The sequence below is a fragment of the Triturus cristatus genome, chromosome 11, assembly GCF_964204655.1.
Source record: "Triturus cristatus chromosome 11, aTriCri1.1, whole genome shotgun sequence".
Taxonomy (NCBI): domain Eukaryota; kingdom Metazoa; phylum Chordata; class Amphibia; order Caudata; family Salamandridae; genus Triturus; species Triturus cristatus.
The window spans coordinates 154,323,454-154,349,413 of NC_140594.1; the positions used below are offsets into that span (position 1 = coordinate 154,323,454).

At 44.8% G+C, this 25,960-nt stretch overlaps 1 protein-coding gene across 1 annotated transcript in view; it reads right to left on the reverse strand.

Moving 5' to 3' along the window:
* Positions 1-25,960, reverse strand: part of DENR (density regulated re-initiation and release factor) — a 105,677-nt gene that overhangs the window by 13,484 nt on the left and 66,233 nt on the right. The window contains exon 5 of the mRNA XM_085633581.1: positions 5,838-5,921. Within this exon, the coding sequence (XP_085489707.1) occupies positions 5,838-5,921 (84 nt within the window). The remainder of the gene's footprint in view (positions 1-5,837; positions 5,922-25,960) is intronic.

Below are 25,960 nucleotides of genomic sequence, written 5' to 3' on the forward strand. Positions count from 1 at the left end.
TTAAAAAGAAGAACGTGCCAATCATAAACAATCCTACATGTAGTTCAAATTATAACCTCTTACTTCCAGGCATGTAATTACCTAGTGGTTGCTTGTGTTCAGCGTACCTACAACCACCTTCAGTACAGGAACCAGCGCCAAGTGGTCGCGTCCCACTTTGAGGACTGCAAATGTCAGTCACCTCCTGGAATCACATGTAGGGTGTTCTCGTAATAGCCCACATAGCTCCACACCAGCATATTGTGAACATACTCCACTCATCCTTATGTGTCCGAACCCCTATTAATCATTGTAAAACCCTCACATGATGAAAACTATTTATATGATCGGTCGCATCATAGTATATTAATATAGCGATCGGAATTCTTATTTGACTTCCTCTCCTAAAACGGAGGTCCCGCTGTTCCCCCACTGTCACTTGTGCTGGCATCATAAAGTCCAAAACCTCGTGTGGTACTGTAATTCGCTATTTGAGCATGAGGCCACATTTCTGCTATTTCGCCCTTTCTACAATCTCCCTGCATTCTCCACCACTGGGCACCAGCCCGTTCTCAATGGCCCACTTATCAGAACCCCCTTACCGCATTAGTGCGTTCCCTGCACTGTCCAGAGTGCAGGGAACGCGCTAATGCGGTGAGGCAAAGGGGAGAAGCAGTCCAACACAAAATTACCAGGAGAGTTTCACCACTGCATAAACTATGGTCCATACATGAGTGGAAAACTCTGAAGTAATATTTTGTTTTCTCGATGTGAGCTGACAAGAATGCTACATGGTTGACTTCTTTCCCCTGTGATGTCCGTATGGCCAAAAAGAACCTGATTAAAATGATAAGTTTTGCTAATCTCTCTTAATAAACTGAAAAGGTTGTTCGGAAATTCGTGACACATGCTATTATCCAAGATGCTCGTCCTCCCAAGGTTGTTGAACTTTTTTGTGGCTTTGCCCCTAGTGCTACTAGTGGAGCTGATAATGGCTATGGGCAGGGGGCCTAGCTAAACTCTACCACCCGATGCATGAGGGGAACTAGGTGCCTATAATTATGAGCTCTATTATACGGCAGCCCAATTGCAATGGCCAGTGCGGTGGCTGGGAACGGCCTCTTGCTCGGAGCAGGTAGAAGTCTGGCGCATCTTTGATGGGTCACACATATATACTTGGTTGTCATTCCCCGGACTAACATTTCAAACGAGACACACCAGATAAAGACAGAGCGTCACACCTGGCAGAAATATATCAGCGGTAATGCAGCCCCACCCTCGTACTCACCATTATTTCCTATTTGGCACACAACAGCTCTTCAGGGAGTTAACTGACATGATACATCAACCTGGCAAGGTGCAGGAATAGAATGCATGGGGGGGCCTTTTCGGGGAGTAGACATACCAGTCCTTTCAGGACCTTTTGGACAACTACAACACCCTGGTGGGGCATTTCCTGACATACAATGCGGTATATCTGGCAGTTGCCACTCATTGGGGGCATGGTCGCATTGAACCACCCACGGCGCTACTACTTCACACGACTTTATCACATGAGGGTGTGCTTAGACTTATAACGAACTTCTACACTGCTTTGCTGACCCACCACCACAGACCAGACACTAGAATCCACAATCTCCGACGCTGGACCTGAGAACGCAATTCACAGAAACTATGGTCTCTGGCCATACAGGAGAATAGAGGGGTTTCATGCAATCAATGCAAATGTACGCCACACCACGACACATTGCACATTTGTATCCAACTGCCCCCTCTGTGTCCCCCAGGTGTGGAAGACTAGATATGGGCTTACTTCATACAGAGTGGGCGTGCCTGGTGATTGAGCAGACCTGGGGTGAGCTTGTGGAGACTACCTCCACATTTGATGGAGTGGTTTTGGCCACTCTGGAATCCTGCTTATTGGGCCCTAGAAAGGGGGATAAGTTCCGGCATATATTTTTTGACTTGGCATTTATATTGTTCAAATGGAAAACTGCTTTGCCATGGAAATCACGTACAGCTCCCGATGTGCCATGTTGGCTCCACTTTATAGTGAAATGAGCTCGGGCTGAATCAAATGTCCTTGCGGAGGCTCAGGGACGTGGTGGCGATCGGGCTGTGGAAATTACTTGGGACGTATATATTAGGAACTTGGAAGCAAGAGTCGACTTGTGCCCACCTTGACCGCCCCTGCCTGCACTTCCTAATCCGTGATCGCTCAGTGTTCACACAGGGCCCTGATGACGCGGTGTCTGTGTGTTCTGGGGCGTGCTCTGGTCAGGACATCAAGGACTGTCTTGCCCTGCCTGATGTGTGGGTGGGTAGCAGGATCTGGGCTGCGACCATATAATTGATGTATAACTGTGCCCCATCACAGCAGGCCTGCCCCTCCATGTTCAAGTGAGACGTGGCGGACTGGGGGATACACGCTGGTGACCTATCCCCGCCTTGGACAACCTGTGTAGCGGGATTCGATTACATAGATAGGTCCCAAAATTTGTGTGTTAATGATCTGTATTGTACTGATATTCCCGGCTGTCAGATGATGAAAATATGGCATCATTCACCTCTAACTCCATTGCGTTTGCTCCTGTCAGTTGATATGGTTTCATGTTTTAAAATCAATACAGAAATAAAAAAAAAAAAAGGTGCTGAAGGTTGGGGTGCAACCAGAGTACTGGAACAGGCACATAAGAATTCTTTTGTTGGTTTGTAGTCAATACTGATACACATTAAAAGACCTGCACTAATAATGTTTTATTTATCTCTTTGGTTCTTTTTAGGGTTGTGAGTTGAAGAATGGATTTCCAATCATGTTGTTTATCAGCTTGGATGTCAGTTATATTTAATCCTGCCCGTCCTTTAAAACACCTTATGCCCATCTATGGGAGGGTAGGATTTTTGGGATGCTTGGTATAACCTACTGGTCCAAGGTACTACTAAAACTACACAACTAGTAGAGGATTCCTGCCAGCCTCTGACTATAGGGACTTGACTATGGGGCTGATATTTTTAAGGACAATCAAGTACTGTTTAGCATAATTTTGAGCACAGGAACATCCCATTGTAGTGCCTTCCATATCAGATCAAGTTAAAAAGGATGCCTAATAGCACATGTCTTCAGGTCATACAGCTCAATGCTTTCCTGGTGAATCCTCCTCCTAAATAGGTGCTAGAGAATCTTGCTATAGAAGAAGCTATGCTTTGGTCAGAAGCAAAAAAAGTTCACGGCCGATTGACTATGCTGGGTACTAAATCCCTCTTACCAAACTAAGCAACTTCTGGCCAGCTCCAAAGTCCTTGGTCTCCTTTCATAGCTGTCACTTTGACCGTATAAAGGGAGTTTTCAGTGGCAACAGATGAATTCCTGCTCAAAGAGGAAAGAAATTCACCAGAATATAACTTCCTAAACATGATGCAAACCTACTGAGAGGGCCAACCAACCCTGCAGAGGGAAGAAGTTTGCTTTTTTTTTTTTTTAAAGAGAACTGGAAGCACACAAATTAGAAAGCTACACCTATAGAACGAAGGGAAACCATGAAAACAAATTCAACATAGAAGTGAAGCCCTGTCCTAAACATCTAGCTGTTTTTGAGGAGACCGACGACCAGTTGGTCTATTTAGGTTAATGAACTTATATGATACTGCCTCATAGCTGAATAAAACAGGGTGGTAATAGTTGACACATGGCTGGGTACATAGTTCTTTTACATTAGCATTCCTTTATAGAAGTTGGAAAGGATTTAGAGCAGGACAATAAATTACCTACTGCTCCACTATTCAAATCTTAAATGCTTTGAAAAAAAGATGCTTTGTTTGTGGCACCCACCTTCAAATCAGCAGTCCAGGTGAGTGTTCTAATTTGCAGAGATAGGGAAAAGATACCTTGTTTAGGTTGCTTGACACCAACCATAAGATCGGATTAAATTCCACCACACCACTCTCACTCACTCTACGAGAACCACAATATTTCCCTCTTTAAGCATGTCCCCTACTCAAAGCCCAATACATTATCTAAAATGAAGTACTCCTAAATAAACCTATAAAAATATTGTTTGTACTCATGAAGAAACCATACTACCTTTGTGAAACAGTCTGTCTCGGTTTGGTCACCAACCACAAAATCAAGGTAAGCTTACTGAACTACAGCCTTTCCAAGAGCCACTCTATTAAAGGCCGTCCCTACCCCATCGATCCAGTTTGTGAATCTATGATCAATGATTCCCCCTTACGCCCCAAGAGACTGTTTCTCAAACTTAACCACCTTCCTAAGGTATTGGGCTGAGAAGTGATCAGCAATTAGTCTAACCTGCTGCTTATAAAGAGGCAACAACATAGGATGGAATCAACTCGGATTTCGCTTACCAGCCTTGCAGGGAGAAATCTTGAATTTTAAACAGACTCCATTTTAACCCTTCTGAAAACACCAGTCAAGAATGTGGACTATGCACAGCCTTTCAATCGCACAACTGTTAACCAGACATACACTTGACCACTTAAGACCTACAAGCTGTCTAGAAACACAGGTTCATTTTTGGACTGCATCCTCTCTAGCCCCCTTTGTTACATTAAGCAAAATGTGCCTTGCTTGCGCCTCTTGAGGCATCATGTGGACAGGTGGATGACTATCTCAGGTAACATTTTAGAAGCACTTCCATGGCATTTGACTCATCTGACCCTTGCAATTGTGACCTTCCAGAGAAATAAAAACGAATCAAACCGCGAGGTTCAATGGACAAAACTACAGATGGTAAATCAAAGTTATTAATGCTTGTTATTGATGTAATTCTTTAAGTACTTTATACTGCAATGAAATGCATGATGAAAAGCTGTTCCAAGAAGTTCTACCACCAAAGGAAGGCATCCTTGGGCTGCTCAATGAATCGCCCACTATCTTCTAAATAATTTCATTTTTAGGCTGGAGCAGAAAAGATGTGTTCGCAACATCCTCTTCTGTTGTTGGTCCCTTGATGGATTTTTGCATACTGAAGGTGGTAGGAATCCTTATCGCTCCCATCCAATACAAATGTCACCCAAATGCACAAGACAGTCTCTTTCTGCTTGCAAGACTGGTATACCGAACACTGCGGTGATCTTGTGCCTTAAGGCTACTGTGCCACTTCTTACCCCTCTATGGATCTTCAGGACAATTGTCCAAGAATGATCATACTATGACTGCCACAGGATGTGAGGCAGGGAGTGACTCATTCGCCTGCTTTCAAATAGTCTGCATGACTGAGCCCTGTTGGGCAAGGGTGCTAGAAGGGCATGTACTGTACCATTCAAGTTTACAGCATTTATTTTGTATACAATATGCCCCACACATATGGCTTGGTTGAGGTGCATCTTCTGACTATGGCTTCCTTGACATGGTAGTCTTCTGTAATAGAATGGGAACTTGCACCTGGTTTAGATGTTGCATGAGTAATGCCCATGGCGTATTTCCCAGATCAACTCCCTTAAAAGCTCCCAAAGAGACTGCCTGTAGTGATCCATGAATCTGGTTACAGGTTAAGAAAGGCTGATACAAATTGGTTTCAACGCCTACACTCCATTCAACAAGGTAAGATACCATGACTCTAGGTCTGTGATGCTTCTTTGCATTTAAAGATCAATAACTACATGAAAAGCATTATCAGTCAAAGTGGCCACTCTGGCAATTCAAGCCATGAGAAGTTCATATTATCAAGGATCGCATCACATAAAGAGGATGGCATCATGTTTAGCGTGGTCTAATGCGATTGGAAAAGCACTCACTTGTGTCCAACAAGGGCATTCATAAATCCACACACACTATCCAAAAAATAAATGTGTTGCGTGCATAATTTTATACATGAATACCCAAGGTTAACAATCACCTCTTTTTTGCTTTTTCTTTTCATCATCATCTCCTGCCGTTCCAGGTCCTTCCCCAAAACCAGGATCCTGTTTCGGTGCCGGCCCTTGAAAAAAAGCAACAGTAAGCAAATGGTAAAATATTACTTTGTACTGGTCAGTGAACATACACTTTAGTCCAAAAGATCCAAACAGTGCTCAGTAAAATAGGAGTATTTCACTGAACAGGTGATTGTATTTCTCTCAGCATTTAACTCTTTGTTGTTGTTGACCCATCATATAAAATACCAATGTAGGAAGCTGGCTTTGTATATACTATACCAAAGTGAGGTATAGTGTGCACAGAGTCCAGTGGATCCCCAAAGGTAGGCAGAGGTAAAGTTAGATAGCACCTCACTCTCGATTTGTGGTAGCTTGGTCGAGCAGTAAGGCAGTATCAGAGGACAGTGTTAAGCATTTGTTGTACACACTCAGTCAGCAAATGAATTCACACACTCAAAGGCTGAACTTCAGACCAATTGTTTTGTATCAAAAATATTCTTTTAGTTATTTTATTTTCTAGAACCAAGCAAGCCTGGCACAGGTAAGCATAAATACTTTACAGTAGTAATGCAGTTTGTAAACAGTTTGAATTGTAATTGTATATGCACTTACAGTATGGTTGCAGAGAAATGCAATACTTTGTAAATACAGTACATAGACTTGAATAGGCTTTTCAGTAAAATACCAAGTAAGTTACTTTTTAGATTACTTTTCTTACTCAGAGTAATATACCTGGATACTACTCTGGGACATTTCCTGTAAACAGGTAAGTAAAATCGTTTTGGTTAAATAGTACAATTTTAAAGAATTTATTTAGGTTATAAAACTCCACACGTAGAAACTTTTCCAAGAAAAACAGTCAATGTTATCCTATGGAGGAAAATAGTGTTATTTGTTTTGAAGTAAGTATTTGATAGTGGGAGTTGAGGTTCTGGGGGTAGACTCAGGGGTCCCCCAGGGTCAAAGATGCACTCTCATTACACCCTCAGCGGCACTAGGGCGGCTGGGTGCAGAGTGCTGAGGCCCAATGTTATCCAATGAGGGATAGGGGGCCACCGGTTGGTGGCTGCTGGCGAGCAGGCCACAAAGTTGTGGGAGCCAAGCTTCTGGTGTTAGGCTCAGGGCAAAAGGGGATCCTGTTTAGCACAAAAAGTGAACCCACAGTGGCGGTTGGGTGCAGGGTGCTGGTTTGGTGTCGGGTGCCCTGTTTTCAATGGGGATTTTTGGTTTTCAGCTGCAGGCTCGGTCCAGGAAGACTTCCAGGAGGAACCAACAGCTGGGCGGGTAAGTTGGAGGGCTCTGGGACGTAGGTGCACCTCCGGTTCTATTCTCCAGAGCGCAGGGCGTTTGGGTGCCTTTTGAGGTCAGATTTCACCTAACGGGGCTACTCGCAGTTGGGGGGGTTGGGGGGTCTCTGTACAGAGGCTGCAGGCGACGTCAGGGAGTCCAGGAGGGGTCAACCCACGGTGAACTCGCACTCTGGAGCGCTGGGAGACCTCTTTGGGACCGGTGGGCCACTCGAACTCGGGCCGTGGGCGTCGGGTAAAGTGGTGGTTCCAGGCGTCGGGTTTCTTTGTCCTAAGCAGGCTCAAAGTGTTTTGGGAGTTTCTTTTGAACAGGACTGCTGTTCACAGGAGATCCGGTGGAGGTCGCTGGCTGCAGGACAAGACTATTTTGGGCGCAGGATCTCCGGAAACTGCAGATGGGCCGGTATGGCTGGGGCCAAGTCAGTTGTTCTCTGCAGTCTCCTCTGCTGGGCATCTTCTTTCATCCTTTTTCGTCTTAGGTTGCGGGAATCTGCTTTCTTCGTTCAGGGCTGTCCCCTAAATACTGTATTTAGGGGCGTTAAGGGGTCTCAGGGTCAGTAGCCAATGGGCTACAGACCTTAGGGTGACACACCCTTGGTGTGCTCACCCAACGTGGGATAGTGAGCACAATCCCTAATCCTGATTGGGGATTGCCTGCCATCTGCAAGATGGCTGGCACTGAAGAGTGAGCTTCACCTCGCCTCCCCCATCTGCAGGGTAGAGTTGGCAGAGGTGGGCACACCTTCTGGGCTGACTAGTTTTTCCCACCCGTCTTCCGGCCGAAAAGGAGGGGAGACAGGAAGGGGGCCTGCTCCTGACAGCAGGAGAGGCTGGGGGGGGGGGGGGGGATCTCATTACAAAGGCTGTCAGGCCTTTGAAGCTCCCCTGCCACAGATGGCTCTTCCTGGCCTGCCACCTCCACCCAGGAAAGGCTTTGTTTCTGGGCTCAGGGAGCGAAGGCTCCTACCCTAGGGGGTCCAGAAACATGTCTCGTGGTGGCAGGCTGGTGTGTACCAGTCAGAGAACTCACCAGAGGCTGGTCGTTTTTCAGTGGGCATCTCTAAGATGCCCTCTGTGTGCATTTTTCATTAAATCTCACTCTGGCATCAGTGTGGGTTTAATGTGCTGAGAAGTTTGATACCTAACTTTTCCGTTTTCAGTGTAGCCATTATGGTGCTGTGGAGTTCGTAATGACAAGCTCTCAGCGCCATATACTCTTAATGGAAGCACTGCCCTTTACAATGTCTAAGAATGGACTTAGACAGTGTAGGGGTATAGGGCTCATGCATCTGTACCCTCACCACTGGTACAGTGCACCTACCTAGAGGGGTGGCTGACCTATGCCAGGGCAGTGGGTTGTAGGCAAGGCACACAGGGATGTGTGCCATGTCGACTCTTTACTTTGTTCTGCACCAAAACATGCAGCCTGCAAGGCAGTATGTGTGTGTAAAGGTACTGGGCCTCCAAGGGTGGCACAATAAGTGCTGTAGCCCTTGAGGTCTTCCCTGGTCACAATGCTCTGGGTACCTGTTGTACCATTTACCAGGGGCTGACCTCTGGCTAGAGATGCCAATTGGGTTAGTTTTGGGGAAAGAACACAGGCCCTGGGAGCCTGATTGGCAGGGACCCAGGGCACATCAAGTCAAAGTGCATCAGTACTCTGGCAAATAGTGAGGCGGGTTACTGCAACAGAAACCCACTTTCCCACAACCAACACTTACAATGAGCTTTGGGTCAGCCCAGTGCGTATCATTTGTTAGCTTTCTTGCCAGTCTCATCTGCTCACTTATTAATAGCTTTCCTTCCTCTTCCTTTGGTTGTCCCTCCTCTGGAGTACAGATTCTTTGCCATTCTTTTGATCGGATGACATGTATCCTTCCTCGGCTCACATCAGGTGTTGGACTTGGCCCTTTTTGCAGGGTCATCCCTGAACTTTTTGCCTTCCTCCTGTATTTTTTCTGACCTGTTGGCTGTTTCATGACTGGGCACTTTACCACTGCTGATCAGTGCTAAAGTGCATATGCTCTCCCTATTGTAAATTGATGTATGGATTAGTGACTCCATGATTGGCTGATTTGGTTTACTTGTCAGACCCTAGTACAGTGCACTGAGTGTGCCCAGGGCTTGTAAACCAAATGCTGCTGGTGGGCTTGCAGCACTGGTTGTGCCACCCACAGAAGTAGCCTGTAAAGTGTGTCTCAGGTCTGCCATTGCAGAGCCTGTGTGCAGTCTGGTACTGCCATGCTGACTGGGCAAGTGCATCCACTTGCCAGTCCCTAAACCTTCCCTTGTCTGCATATTAGTCACCCCTATGGTAGGCCCAAGGGCAGGGTGCATTATAGGTAAAAGGTAGGACATGCCCGGATGTGTGTGGCATGTCCTAATAGTGAATTACAGCCATTTTTGTTTTTCACTATTGCAAGACTACCTGTTCCCTGTAGGGCAGAATGGGCAGTTTGATTATTACATCTAATAATTCTAACTGACTCAGGGAACTAGGTAGAAATTCTAGTTTAGTATGCCTGATCTCAGAATGATAAAATACATCTTTTAGTGAAGTTGGTTTTAACATTCTGTGTTTGAAAATACCACTTTTAGAAATTAGGTATTTTCCTGCCTATATCCAAGCCTGCCTCTGCTAGGTTGTGTATTCCTTGTCTGGAGTTTGAGTGACCGGGGCTGGGGATTCCAAAAGAGAGGGCGAGTCAGCACAGGGCTGAATAGAGATCTGCATGTAGATGGGTGGGAGGAGTTGCACCTGGGACCTGAATAGGGCTGTGCTTTCCCTCCACAATGCTGGCTCCACCTCCTGTGGAGCGTCTGATGTCCCTGGCCTGCACTGTGAAAGGAAAGAAGGAGTCTTGTCAACAAAGTGCTCCAGGACTGACTAGAACTGGTTTGGACTTGGCAAAGGCCTCTCTGCCTTCAGAGAACAAAAAGAATATGAGTATAAAAGGGGGGACCCAGACCCCAGAACTTTAGATCACTTTGGGAAACAAGAAGAACCTTTGCTGAGGAGAGGAACCAACCAGAGAAACTGAGGAAGAGACTATCCATAAGCGGAGTGCTGTTTGGGGGGTTGTCCTGCAGTGGTTGCCTGACTGCCAAAGAAAGGAGAAAGGACTTTGTGCTACTTTCAAATCAACTTGTGAAGGATCTCCAAGGGCTTGAGATAGAGCTTGCCTCCTGCTGAAGTCTCAGGGACAACAGACTTCACACACCAGCTCCCCAAGAGTTCTTTTGAAGTGCCTGCTGTTGTGTTGGGTCTTCTGAGTGACTGTGTGTCGCAAGGATCTGGAAGCGCGTCTCACGTAGAAGCGTGTCGCTGCCGCAGCTGTCGCATCACTGGAGGAATGTCGCTGCTGTCGCTTCGCAGAAGCGCCTCGCATCATCGGAGAAGAGTGTCGCCGTCGCTTCAGATTCCGTCTCATCATCGGAGAAGCGTGTCGCCGACGCAGCCGCTGTCGTCACATCACTGAAGAAGGGTGCCGCCGCTGCAGCTGTCGCATTGCCTCGCCAAAGCGTCTCGCATCACCGGAGAAGTGTCGCCGTCGCATCACAGGAGAAGCGTGTCGCAGGGCCTGTCGCGGCTCAGTTGAATCGTTGAGTCGCCGCACGGCCATCGGGCGTGCACGCATCGTGTCGCATCAAGAAGACGACGCCATTTTGTTTCATTGCACCGGATCTTCATCCCATCACGGTGTTGCGAGCCGCATCGCCACGGAAGCGCAGTATGAAACCCACGCATCACCTCCCCACGGCGAGAAGAACCGACGCATCCCCTACGCATCAGTAGGGACCAGACGCATCACCGTTCTTGCGTGTAAGGAACCGACGCATCACCTTCCCTGCAACACTTTCATTGTATAGCGTTACGCATCCAAAGGTACATTGAGCTTAAAGTGTCGCATTTACCATCTTAAGAGAACTACGCTATCTCCACGATTCTCAAAGTACAGTATTGTGGATGTTTGTCGTTTGTGGTCTTAAGTCTATATAAAGGATACTTATTTTTAATATAAAACCTGTGTGGTGTCCATCTGTAGGGTTGTCACTGGATTACTGTATGTGTTCACAAATGCTTTACACACTGCCTCTGAGATAAGCCTGTCTGCTTGTGCCAAGCTACCAAGAGGGTGAGCAGGGGTTATTTTAGGAGTGTACCCCCTTACCCCGACTAGAAGCACGGGTCCCTATTTGGTCAAAGGCACCTACCTCTGCCAACTAGAGACCCCCAGTTCTAACATCAGGGAACAGCTATTATTTTTTCTTTGAGTACTCCATAGAAGAGCATATGTTTTCTTGCTCTCTCCCCAGGTGCTGCTTCCCCACTTTCACATTCCCACCCCTTTGTGCTCCCTTTGTTACTCCCTGCCCACCCCAAATCATCAATACAAAGAGCTACAGATAGATCTTTGCCAGGTTTAGCTGAAGAGCAGACTTCATTGGGTTGTTTTTCTTTTTTCTTCTGGATTCCCAACGCCCAGGCTTGGCCTACAAAAGTAGCATTTATAGTGCTAGGGGAGGGGCGAGATTCTCCACTCACTCAGCTGGTGTTTGAGGCAGGAGGTATATGTATTGTGACTGGGAAAATGGCTCTTCTTTTGGATCTCAGATCTGCTTGTCAGGCTAGGGACAGAGCATTTGTTCCAGTTTCAAGTCTGGTGGGAGGTAAATGGCAAGATTTTGCCTTTAAATTAGGATATTTTGTCAGACAGCTGTTATGTTCTTACCTACAACTAGTTCTCTGTGTTACGTTTAAGCTGGATCTTGCATGAAATTTGAAAAATAAACCAGGCCATATATAAAGATTAAAAATATTGTATTCCATATTAAGTTTTGATTACCTTAAGGTATATGTTTACTTTTCTTCAGCATTTTGTAAGGATTAGTTTTTTTTATTTTAAAAACAGTTCTTTACAAACAGGCAAAGCAAATAAGTTAGCACTTGCATCATAAAGGTAAGATCTAGTGCCTTTACCATTAATTATTTTTCTCTGCACTAGAAGGTCTTGAGGGAGAAGGAATCATCTTATCTTCTTCACAAATGCAGCAGTTTTCTTTCGATATATTGGAGGTTCATATTTCTGTCTAAAATGCCAATTGTTCATACGATAAATTAAACAACAATGCCGAATTTCTTATTCTTACTGCAATTTTAATGGGATTTTATTAGAAACGTGTGCATATCAGGTTGAACATGTTGAATTGTGTTTGTTATGAATTGTTTAAAGCATTTTTTACTGGGCACGCTGACCCAGCTATTGTGGAAGTGCCCTCATTTCTCTGGTTACTGGTCACAAGTACTGAACGACACGGACACTCCGCTCCCGGGCATATATCCTACTAGGCCTGCCAGATGCTTTAACTTTTCCGCTTAAATCGCACAGAGGTTGACAGACAGCCCCTGGCGCTAGGGGCTCCCCTCCAAAATATTTTGCCTCACTAGGGGGACAAGCAAGCTCCCCACCCACTTGGGACGGCTCCACTGCTTATAGTACACCTTGGGGATGGAAAGGCTCTCCCTCGCCCATCAAGGAGCCTTGTTTCAAGACCTTTGGAAACCATTCCTATCACTACTCGCTTCTGAATTTAGGGAGCTGACATGTCCCAAATATCTTCGACACCCATCAACTGCACCATGAATAGAAACTAAACACTTACAACCGCACTAGTTGGGGGGAGGATCCCTTCATTTGTGCGTGTATGTGTGTGTGTGTGTGTGTGTGTGTGGGGGGGGGTTGAGGGACTTATTGTATTATTTTCATCTAGGAACTCCCCTACGCCGGTAGGATCGTAACAATTAACCAAGCGTACCTAATGTACTGTTCTTAAAGTTTGATTATGTCACGGAAATCAATAAAGAACTTTAAATATAAAACATTGTTTAGGCATTGTCATTTATAATAATGTGTGCAGTGATGCATACAACCCCTTTTATGAACACATGAGCAAAAAACATACATGCGTCCTAACACATGCACACGAATGGGTCACAATGCAGTGGCAGCGCCAGTGTGATTAAGTGTAGTACTCACGCATAACTAAGCATGCACAAGCACACAACACAGGTCATCCATTTAGATTTAATTTACTGTTCCAAGGTGACAGACGCCCAACATCAAATTGAAATGTTCACTCACTCCAAAAGGCAAAAAAAAGGAATTACTTCGAGAGAGAGAGAAAAAAAACCAGAAGGGGGTGGGTAAGGAGTAAAAACCAACGAACAGCCAAGAAAAAGTAAGCTCCCAGATGTGTAGCTGTGGAAAGATACAAGTCACCTAATCAAAAGGTATGCTCAGGGGACTGGACAATCTCATGACGAGTAAAAAAAAAAAAAAAAAAACATTGAGTAAGGTGCAAGCAATTAAGAATGACAAGAACGCAAATTAATGGTAAGCAGTTGGTTGACCCAAAGCCCTCTCTACGAACTAGTATTGTTCACAATCAGTCTTAAACAATGGACAGCTGCAAGCTGTCTGTTGACGAGGCCTAAAAATACAGACCATTTCTAATGTTAATTAGAGCACATAAATCTCTCCACTAGTGAAAACAGCTCACCTGCCTATGGCTACTGAAGCATCATATTCCAATGTGGAACAAATCCATTTTGAGATTACAGTTTTATATATATAAAAAAAAAATTACACAATGAGGTTATAAATAACACAATTTTCAATATAAATTCACCAGAAGGCTCAACATGTGCTCCTGGGTTAATCAGACTCCCTCCTAATTGGTCCCTACATTTGGAGGAACCAGTGCTCCTGCTCCCTTTTCTTCCTCTGTACCAGCACAAACATGACATTCTTGCTCTACAAGTCCATCGCTGTTGGTTTTACCAGAAGAGGGGATATATATCAGACAATGAATGCGACTATCAGACAGTCTGAATAGCAATGTAAGCAAATAAAAACAAAAGTGGAATTCTGAAGCACTTTGGTCAAAGCGGGACCTGTGTATGGCAAGTCAGCCCGGAGCACATATTCACTGTGTCCCAGAAAAGAAATTGACTTCTGTGCCCTGGAGAGAAGCATCCTCAATTTTGTCTTGAACTTCAAAGCCCATGTGGAGGAGGTAGGGTGTAGGTGTGGAGTAGCGGACTTTTTTAGTATGTGCAAAATGTGTATAAATTTGGTTAATAAATGCAAAGTCTCAATGGCACTGCTGATTTCACTTAATAGTAGTGCTCAAAGATACCCTGGCAAAGCCCACCTGAGCAGAACAGTCATGGTAGAATCAGAAAAGAGCAACCATTCAACAATCCAGCAACTTTTATGTCTGAGATTGTAGTAGACCCTAAATGTTCAGCACCAATCGGGTACAGGCTGGTGACTAGTGATACATTAAACAAAACTGAAAAAGTAGTGCAGTAGAGTTCTTAAGGCTTTAGTAACCAAGGAAGTGAATGGACAGGGGTGGTAAAGGAGAGATATGGAGTAGAGAGAATGCAGAGTTCAGAGGTAGAGGTTGACATGGGAGAGGTTAGGATGGTTGCTGAGTAAGAGGGAAGGTCTTGTTCAGAAGTTTAAAATTGATAGCCGTGAGAAGAAGGGACTTTGTGTGGGATAGAGCACACAGAGCTAAGAGGCTTTGCAGCAGGATGGTTTCACTGTATGAGTCAGCGAGAAGGTGGCCCATATGAATAATAGTACAAAGAGCACTTGCTACATGTGAGATGGTTGACTGGAGGGCAAACTTGCGCCTGAAGTAGAGGCTGAGCTGGGGAAGGCTTCACAGCAGAGGGAAGAGGTTTTTGTTAGGGATAAGTGGAGTAGGATTATCAAGTTTGAAGCCAAGCTGTCCGTCACTGGTGTGAATAGGCAGGAAAAGGATCAAGGCAAGGCCATGATTCAAGAGTATATAAACAAATAGGAGCTTATGGGAATCATTGATGGTGTCCACGATAAAGTCTCCAAGCACCAGGGCGGAGTGGGAGTGAAAGGTAACTAGAAACTCAATCAAACTCTTCAAAGAGAAAATGCTCAATGATTAATAGGGGACAGCAGAAGAGGACAGTGTTCAGTATTGGAGGGTTATTAGAGGATGGTGTGCTTGGATGAAGATGCTGTAGCTTCAGGTGAAAGGGCAGGGAAAGTGAAGAGGACTTTTCTAAAAAATAAAGCAGAACACTGCCCTCACAGACGCTGCATGAATACAAGGTTGCGAAGCCCACATGGAGGCACACTATTGTGTCAAAATCATTACAGTGGATTCTAGTTTCTCTGATGCAGTATGAAGAGTTGGTAGAATTAAGTTCTAAAGTCAAAAAGATTTTCACCAATGTTTCTTTTGTCCCACAGACAGAAGGAGATATGTTTTTTACGTGTGTGGCACTGAATCATCATTAGAGATTGAGTTTACTTTATGGTAAGGGAGGGGGACTGGTAGGCTGGTTTGTGGTGGGGGAGAAAACTTGGCAGGTGGCGGGGATAGGAACACAGGAGTAGACATGCGAGATGAGAACCATGTACAGCACTCTGATGCCTTTTGGCTAGGACTGCACAATAGAAATATCATATACATGCATAGATACATGAGAACATTGAAAATTTGATTGATCAGGACAGTAAGTGATGACGGGAAGATGGTAGTGAGAGAAAAATAAGACCGGGCCAGAGGTCAGGGAGCCCTTGCAGGGGATATTGGATGAGGAGAACTCACCTAAGAGGATGAAACACATCAAAACAGGACATTCAAACCCATAAGACCAAGATTGACCCAGATGTTTTCAGGCAACTGTGATTCAACACTGCTCTACACTGTAGCAGACTGGTTCCGGCAGACCTTGCCCGGTTACTGGGTTCCAGCAGACCATGCCCAGTTACTGGGTCATGTTCTTAGTCCTTCCCATTTAAGGCCCCTGTATCTCTGCTCTACTCGGCGGAGGATTTTTAGGGAGGCTTTCTCTTCTTTCTTGCCAGAGTTTCAGACCACATCCCTTTCAATCACTAGCACCTCCAGGTAAGAATATTTTATTGGCCCTAAAGCCAACATTTAAGGTTATTTAGTTCCTTGGGTGCTAGATGACAACATTTCTTAACTTGTTGCTGTACTCATTCATGATGTGTGGCGTGGAGGGCCTTAGTTGGTATAATGCTACACAAAGGGTAAATAAATAAAATGCACTGAACAAAACAGAACCATGTTACATAAGAGCAGATTAAATGACGAAAATGCTAAACCTTCCTTATGTAATTATAAAGGTCATATGGTATTATTAGATGTGACTTATCTTAACAAAATAAATAAAGGGACAACTAATGCAACACAAGAAATAAACAGGACATGGTAGTTTTGTCTTAGGGGTACCACTACATTTTGCCCATCATATGTCAAAATTGGAAAAAGAGCTTTGCAAAATGTAACCTGGAATTGAAAGACAACCTAATTAATGAACAAAATCAAGTGTGACTGGCAACTTCAGCTGATCCGTGGGTTTTCTGACGAGTATTCTTACTGGTAAAGCCTGTTTAAAACCTCAAAGGGAGCTTTTAAAATTATCTGTAATGCTCGAAGGAGGATGTCATGGTTGTGGAAGAGTTCATGTTATAAAGATTTACGGATCTTATTGAATATATTGAAAGATTGACGCACCCTCTTAAGAAAAGCACGTGGGTCGATTTTTAGAGGGAACATGACGAACGACAGCTAGTGCCGGTCTCTCGCGCGTGTTCAGCAGAGCTGAAACTGTAACGTATCTGTGCTTTGTTCTTTTTTGGGTCCACGGTTCTGAGGTGGCGAAATTGACGGCCGAGGGGTTGCCAGAGGTTGGGATTTCCAGGGGGTCGTGGAGCGGCCCCCAAGGATCAGTTCGGTCTTTGTTTACCCACAGTGACGGAGCTGCGAGGAAGCGTCTGGGCGGAGGCTGCAGTGCGGCTCAGCTGGGGCCGACGCGCTGCCGCAAGAGTCGGCTTCCCGGGAAGAGGGAGCAGCTCGTTCGTAGCACAGGCTCATGGTCCTGTCCTCTGCCAGCACCTACAGTCAGGAGACGTTGTCCAGGGACCCCTGATGACCCCCGGTAAGGAGAGGGGAGCGGGTCCCAGGTTGTATTAGTGCCGATGCCAGTGCAGGTGGGTCTTGCAAAAATGAGGAGGCAGTTTTTCAGGACAACGGGGACATCAGGGATGTGGCTGTGCCCCCTGTAAACAGGTCCACGCGGAGGAGTAGAGATATTTGGGGGGGAGGGGAGACTTCTTCAGCGGCAAAAAAAGACTCCACGCTAGTTCCATCGGTTTTACTGAAAGCCCCAAATTGCAGAACACTTTGCACCCCTCCCCAGCTCCCTTGCATATCTATAACAAAAAATCTACCTGTGGGTAAACCACCACAAAGGTCAGGGAGCAGGTATTCTGAAAGAAAAAAGGACAGCGTAAAAAGAACGCCTTCGCTCCTCTCTTACTTCACAGTCCAAGCCCAGGGAACCCTGGCCACCCATAGCTCGGCTCGTAGCATCGTCCCAGACATCTGAAACCAGAGGGTCCTCAAAGAATATGGAGAATTCCACTATTACTAAAGCAGTGGAAGATACACTACGGCTAGAAAATATATTTGCCCCCCTAGCAGATGATAATCTGCCTCTGGAGCAGGCTAGCTCCAGCTCCATGAGTTTGGAGAAATATCCTCAGGGTCAGGAAGGGTCACTTACTATAGCCATAAGTCAGTCCAAGAACTCTGATATGGAAAAGCTTTTATCTACCCTGCTAACAGAGGTCAGGGAGAAGTTTGCAACCTCTGAGTCGAATCAACAGAAGATCCAGGGTTCATGTGAGGCCATGGAAGACAAGATTAATAACTTGGTAGAAAGAGTCGGGCCATAGAGGCTTCCTTGGACGACCGCTCTAAAAAATGTGTTAATAAGGAGATTTAGAAGTTGAAACATGACAACAAGGATCTTAGAGACAAGCTGGAAGCCCTCAAGAACAGTGCAAGAAGGAACAATATTAGAATTTTGAATGTCCCCGAGGGCGAAGATATAAGGGGTTTTGTGATTAACCTCCTGAAGGAATTCAATATGGAAATAGAACAACGCAGTTTAGAGGAGGACATACAAAGAGTCCATCGTGACCCATTCACAAGGAGGCCAGGAAAGAAAAATCCAAGAAGGATCCTGGTGAACTTTAAGTTTTATACCCTAAAGGAGAAAGTTCTCGCCGGAGCTCTTAAAGCAGGAATCTTTAAAAAAAAAAAAAAAGACGACTAGTCCTTCCGCATCAGGTCAGATATCTCGCGCCACTCAGGACAGGCAGTGGGAATTAGGGAAGCACATTCAAGAATTAAGGGGGTTAGGGGCCACCACTAATATTCGATTCCCTGCTTCCCTGAGGGCAACGCAAAATAACAAAATGCATAATTTCAGAGACACAACGAAGTAAGTGTGTTTATATAACAAATAAAGGCACACCAAATATAACCTGACACTTATTCAGGGTTGTGGAATTCATAGCGCCCGACGCCCAAAACATGCTGTCTTTTGACACGGACTAGAAGATTTAATGTCTATTTTGTCCACTGGACAACTAGACATTAATTTGCGGTAAAATGGTGCCGAAATACGGCACTCTGGTGCTCACAGCCAATAAGGATGACTGTAAAAAAATCCCATACATACTGGACACTTGTTTACGTCTGTGAATGGCTAAAACCCCTTGACTGGACTCTAGCCTGTTATTGGCTGGGGAGCCGTGAGCTCATCCGTGCTAAAATGTTGCTTCCTACTTGGGAGTATGGTTGGGGGTGGGCTCAGAGGCAAACCTTGTTATCCTATTGGCTTCTGAAGGCTGGCTGCAGAACACTGCACAGACCTGCTCTTCCCCGAGCGCCTTGATAAGCTACATAGGACACGCGACAACTATGCAGCTCCAGCTTCTAGTGCGCACCACCAGCACTCTCTGGTAAGAAGCTGGAGCCTAGGGTTCTGAAGGAGACATCCAATTTGGGTTCCTAGGATGTCGGCCGTAATCTTTCGCTCTCCTACTTTCCCTTTCTTTTCCCTTTCCAAGGCCTCGCATGACTTTCCCGTGTGCCTATGCTTCTGCTTTCTCTACTTGCCTCTTGTGCGTGGACCCTGGGCCTCGGGTGCCTGTCCTTGGTGCCCCTCCCGTTCCTCTTTGATCCCCTGTGCTCTCCCAACTGTTCGTGTTTTTAGCCTGCTCGATAGTATTTGTGCACCCCTCACAGGTTTCCAAAGTCTGGCTTCGTGTCGTCTCATGGCTCTTTTGCAGAGTGCTGGTCTGCTCAATAATCAGTCCAGCCCTTGCCTTTTTGCTTCCACTTCATGACTTCAAATTATCTTGGCCAGGAGTGCCCTGTATCGTTTATTTAGTCCGATTTGCAACGTGAAGTGCCTGAGGCCTACATATGCTTAGAAGGTGGTTGCGGCTAGTGGGAGCCATTAAAGCAAAAAAGATACTTTGTACAAAACACCATTGAAAGCATAACTAAGAAAAATATTTTTGGAGTGATCGCTCTCTGAAATTAAAACTTGCATGCAATTCTTTCTTGCTGTCATTATTTGCACAGTACAATAAATGCTTTATTTATTCATATATTTTATTGAGTGCAAAAATGATTACCTTGCTTACTTCAGACCTGCGGTACCTGAAGACGAAAGCAGACTGCCAACATGCTATGGCTGTTAGCACGGTTTAAAGTTTGCCCGAGTGATTTATGACCATTTCCTGTAACCCACTTGTTTTCGCTGAGAGTTTTATTCTGCTGTCTTTGTTTTTCTTTGTCCATCTCCTACACGTAGCCTGTTGCAGTTTCTAATAATTTCCAACAATTAACCAGACTATACAGTTATTATCTTATTGGCATTTCATTACCACTAATATTTCCAGCAATCCACTCCATCTGATATGAGGAGTAGCTGCAGAGAGAAATCCAAAAACTGCTAAGCGCAGGCATCAGAATACTTGGCCTCACCGAACACCATTGGACGCATTAGAAGGCTTGTAATTAATGATTGAAATAACTGTGACTCCCTAAAACTGTAACGGCAAATTCGAGAGTATTAAGCATGCCTTGAATGCATTCACCTAGCAAATTGTTATATCTTTCCCCACACTCTCCCGAGCTTTGCTGGAAAGAGACCAAGGCAATTAAAATTTGTCTCTGACATTTCTGGTATATGTAGTTCAAAAGGTTGAATCTTACCCCAAAGCCTTCAACCAAGCAAATGTTCATTTGCTTCCTAAACGAACGGTTACGGGGGAATGTACTGCTAGAAAGCTGACGAAATAGTCCTGTGCTCTCTACTCATGTGCCATGGTGCTGCACATATTTATGATCGAAGTCGCTAGTGGGTCACTTAATTTGCTACTCTTTCTTTGAAAGAGTGCACAGAATGAGATGCGTCTTTCTGGAAGAGCCCCCCCCCACACCCCCCCAAAAAACATTTTGCCAGCTAGGAGATCAAACACACCCTGAGCTCGATGTTGCATGAGCATCTTTGATCCCCAGTGTCTTACAGCATTCCAGAATATCAAAACTCTAATCTTTCATTACTTTAATTAGATATTGCTTTTTAGGTGGAGTATTTGTAGAAATTAAAAGTTGTTGAAAGCAGAGAAAACGTGCTGCTCTCTAGCGCTCAGTATTTGCCAAAACCCTACCTATACTGAGCTGGTGTTGTGCAATGATAATGCGAGTCAGCTGCCTATGGTACCCACAACACAGACTGTAGAGGCAAGTTGCTGCTAGAAGTATCACTCACCACCATGTCCCAATTGCCAGGCTAAAAATATGTCACATTCCTAAGTATGGCAAATATTATTGCATAGTTAACAACAGGTGAGACTTTTCATGACTGAGGTAGTCAGTGCAATTTAGGCTTTGTATGATATGTGACCGCCTATGCCCATGCTGCAGCTCTTTGGCAACAGCTTGTCAGTAAGTCTTGCAAATTCTCTATAATCTGAGCCATTTCACAGTGCTGTGCAAAACAGCTATAGAACATGGACAGGGTAAGATGTGGGCAAACACTGTTTACAGATTAAATGAGATGGGGGTGGGGGCGGGGTGACTACAGCACAAGTGGCCTGCACAAAACAACTTGAGAAACAAGTTTTCACACATCAGATGCTAATGAGGAGGTCTAAGGACATAGTGTAGCAACACTTCTCAAGCATCGATGGCCCCAAAGCCTTTAATGAAGCTTGGCCCATGGCAATAGCCTGTCAATGGCAGCGAGGTGTGGGACCCCTGCTTTCTTTCTCGTATCTTCATCATGTAGGACACCCTATATTAATCAGCACACTTTGTGCAACAGCATAATGTAATTCCCTGATCCTAGTGATCACCTGAAAGGTGGGATTAGCTAGCGGAGTAGGCGTGCTGGAGCTATATAGGTTTGTTGCACAAAGTGTGCAGAAGGTGTGTCTGCAGGGTGTGTGTGTCTTTACAGACTCTGCAAAGAAAGAAATATTTAAGATATCTGAGATGAGAGCATGTAAAACATTAATGTTTCTGTGTCACCATATATAAATGATGTAAAGAGTGGGTGGGACAAGTGGAATTTTAAACGGGACATGTAGATTTCTGCACTATTTTGTCCATTGGACTAGAAGATTATTAAACAAATTCCACACCCTGCTTATTGCTGTAACATAGCGAGAGAGTTCATTTGAGGTAGTCATTAGAATACCTCTAGGCTGTGGGGGAGGGTTCACACGGGTGGGGAGGTCACTTGCACCAAAAAAAAAAAAAAAAATGTATAAAACACCTTTTCACTGGGTGGGGGAGCATGTGGGTAAAAATAAAAAAGAAATCCTCTTTTGTTAATATGGGCCAAGACTTTAATTTTTTTTTATTTTAGGCCCCCAGGCCTGTGTAGAAGTTTTAGGTCACTATGCATGTATCTTCTCATTATATGGCAAGCTCAGATAAGCCTAGACCCTTACATTTTTAGGTCTCACTGAGTCAGCGCATTCGCTGCTCTGCAAGACATTTAGTCAGTGGCTTTTGGAAATGCTTCCAAAGGCTGTTGCCGGCCACCAGCTTTCGGTTACGCGCACAAGAACGCGCGCCTCGCTCCGCCTCCGCAATCAACGCTGCTGCGCGCGCATCCCTCGCGTGCTGAGCACAGAGCGCATCATCGCGATCACTTTCGCTTTCACCGCGATCGCAATGACTTGCTTTCATGGCCGCGCGGCCAATGCTTGTTTGGTCTGGGGCTACAATATTGCTGGTTAAATCCTGAGTCTTCTCTGCCCCATATGCTTTCATGAGAGAGGAACCAATTCCATAAATGCCCCTGCACCCCAACTGGAAATCCCTTCCTAGTTTTGTGAAGCGCAATTACATGGACTCTGATTCCAAAAATACGTACACTGAGACTGAAGCTTTCTATCATTACCTGTTTGCATAATTATTCTCCGTATATCAATCTGTGGTCCGGGTGCCCCAATCCACATTTTGGGGATAGTCTTGTTACTATACTTGATGCATAGTTTGTTTTTGATCCTAGCCAACTATTTTTTTTTTTTCACTGCGAGCTCTCAATTACCGTTTTTCACTTAATAAAACGTAACCATGGAAGCACCATTCCTATCTTCATTTTTCGCTTTTAATTTTGATGTTTTCAAATTGACTTTGCCCGATTTGGTTACATTTGCTAAATTTAAAAACACAACCAATGTTGCTTTCTCTAGTTAAAAACTTGCCCATGATCTTAATTACCTGGTTTTACTTCCTTAGATCTTATAGACATCGGTGTGCAATCTTGTGACACCTGGCTTAGTTCTGCGGTCTATCTAGAGTTGGGTGGGTGAATGAAGATTCCAAAAAAGAGGGAGGGAGAAAATTGCTACGAATTAACAAACACCAGCTTCCACCATACTCTTAGGGGCAGAATAAATGCATCCTTAAGTATATATGGTCCCTTGCTCACATGCTGGTCATGTAGCATGCCTCGTCATCGGGCCCGCACCCAGCATGTCTATTAACACCGGGTAGGCTCAGCCCCACTCATGCAGACGGCACTCAGATATTCTATAACCTATAGGGACAGCTGAGTCAGCAGGAACCTCAAACAAAAGGCTAACATTTCCTAGGGAAAAAGAAAACACCTGTAAATGTCTAAGCCCCCTTGTGCATCACCACCAGTGACACTGCAGGGCTAGCTTTAGCACTGGTGGTGCCTGTTGAGACTGTCATATTTGGCATAACCCCCTTCTACCCGAATGCCCTCACTACCACTCTCCATCGGTGCCCCTCATCTCTCCATAGCCTCTCTGACATACTTTTCATTTTTTATAGCGCTATTCATAGTTCACTCACATGCAGTTCTGTAATTTTTAGGTCTTTGCAGCAGGCACATTAACCATGTGTGCTACTTTTGGTGAATTCAAAACTGCCACTAAACAGAATACCAGTAGGAACATTTATCACCAGAGTTATCTTGATATTTTTTATTGTTGCCTGAAACCTGCACAAGGAAGTTCACGTGCTTGTAATCCCATAAATTATCTTTTAACACAACGCCCCGCACCAAAGTCAGCGCCAAGTTGCATGCCCTTAAGCCAGCCCTAAGCCCTTACGCCATCCCTGGACGACAGTTCAAGCAGACACTGTCCTCTCAGTCTGTGAGTGTTGTTCCTGTTTACATCTCACATATTACTTACTCTCGCATTCCCTAAGAGCATTTGCTTTTACCAGGGTGGTTTGTTTCTGTACTTTTTTCATGCAATGCGTTACTCATCTATAGTGTGTTGTGTGAAAAGAGGTGCTACTATGTAGCTGTGTCAGTTCAGATTGTGGGAGGGGCCATGAGTGACAGTGTGGAGTTCAGACCAAGTGCAGTATGAATTGCTCACAGTGCCTGCAAGGGGGTGATAAAGGTGTTCAAATGCATGTTCCTCCAATCTTTGGCCTCTCTGTAGACTACACAGAGTGTGCAAAGGAGGTGCACAGTGTTGAGTTTGTGGCATGGGGATAGGGACCGTGCTTTGCCTAGAATGTTCATTAGCCAGGAGCGCTGGAATGTAGGAACGTAGTTTGGAGTGAGAACGGGAGAGACGGTTAAAGAGGAAAGATGTAGCTGATGCTGGGGTTTGATGCTTGGAATAAAGTGTGCATAAACTTCGCTGCATGTGAACTCCTACTTAAAGTGGCGACGACCAGCTCAAACCCTATAGGCTCACATGATTCATCATCCATTGGTCATTTCAAGGAACCGCAAGACTATATTTATCGTATGGCGCTGAGCAGATACTGGCTGCTTGTGGGCATCAGCGTACATTGACTATGTACTGTAAGCGTTTTGGGCCAATTTTATTGCTGGTACGCTTGTGAGGCATGTTTTATGAAGGGGACTGTGTGAAAGGCGATTGATAGCTATCATTTATATCATAGGAATCTAGGGGATAGCGAGAAAATTGAAGATTTTGTTGCTGCATTGAGAAAATTAGCTCTGGCTTGCAGATTAGGAGGGTTGGAGGAAGAATTGGTCAGGGACCAAGTAATAATGCACTGCAATAACCCCACCTTGCAGGATTGGCTTTGGGTCCATGGCGAATCCAGTTGTTTTCATTATTGGCAAGGCAGAGCTCACGTCCAGATGTGCCAAGGCTGTAGTGACAGCAAATAAAAACCAGCATTGGCATAGCCAATAGGTCTCGCTTTTGGGACCTTATAAGTATTTAGTTATGCAGCACAATATCCTTGGTGCAACAACTAACTGTTGCATGGTTAAACACTTATAAGGCCCCAAAGGCGAGACCTATTGGCTATGCCAATGCTTGTTTATCTTGGAATGTCAATGGCCTCAAGGTTTCTACAAAAAGGAAGAAAATTCTTGAATATCTGAGGCTTAAAGACATAGATGTCTTTTTTATTCAAGAATCCCATTTGCTTAAAGAAGAGTGGCTTGAGATACTAAAAAGTCAACATTGGATCGAACACTGTGTATGTACTTCTCAGTCTTGTACAGTGAAGGGAGTTGCCCTTCTCTTTAAAAAAAACATATACAAGCTATACTGGGTAGATGGGTAATAGCCAAGGTTAAAATTTATGGTGTTTGGTTGACTTTCGCTGGATATTATGGTCCTAACTTAGACGACCCCGAACCCTTACGCACCTTATTACTGCAGTTAACAGATTCGAGTGAACCTACTATACTGTGAGGCGAATTTAATGTCGTCTTGGACCCAGATCAAGACACAACCTCTAGCCGTGGCAACTTCCAACATGAGAACGGCCTTGAAACATCTGATAGCGGACACAGGTCTTTATTGATATTTGTAAATTCAGGGGAAATAGGGATGGGACAGAAGGGGGAAACGTTACTTTTCATAATAAAAAACATGGCCATCGTTCCAGGATATACTATTCCTGGTAGATTCAGCTACCAGCAAAAATAGTAGCAAAGTCACACACGTTCCTGAACACCTATCCAACCATGCAGCAGTTACGGTTGAGATTATTCTTAGAAATAGAACCCCCCTGCAGAGATGGATTTTAAATTGTACCTTGCTTTTAGATTTAAAAAGTATTGGAGAATCTAAAAACTGCCACAAATGAGTTTCTCCTCTCTAATCTTGAGTCAGCCACTTTGAACATCATTTGGAAAGTATATAAGGCATTCTTAAGAGGTATTTTAACTAGTCTAAGTGTGGCGCATAATAAGAAGGCCAGGGAGGAAATTAACACCCTGGAAGCCACTGTAAACTTCCTTCAGAGATCCCTGGAACAATACTCTTCCTGCTCTAATATAGCTCAAATTGAACGGAAATTGCAAGTAGCAAAATCAGAGTTGGGTGTTTACCTGGAGGCTATCGTGAGGAGGAAATGGGAAA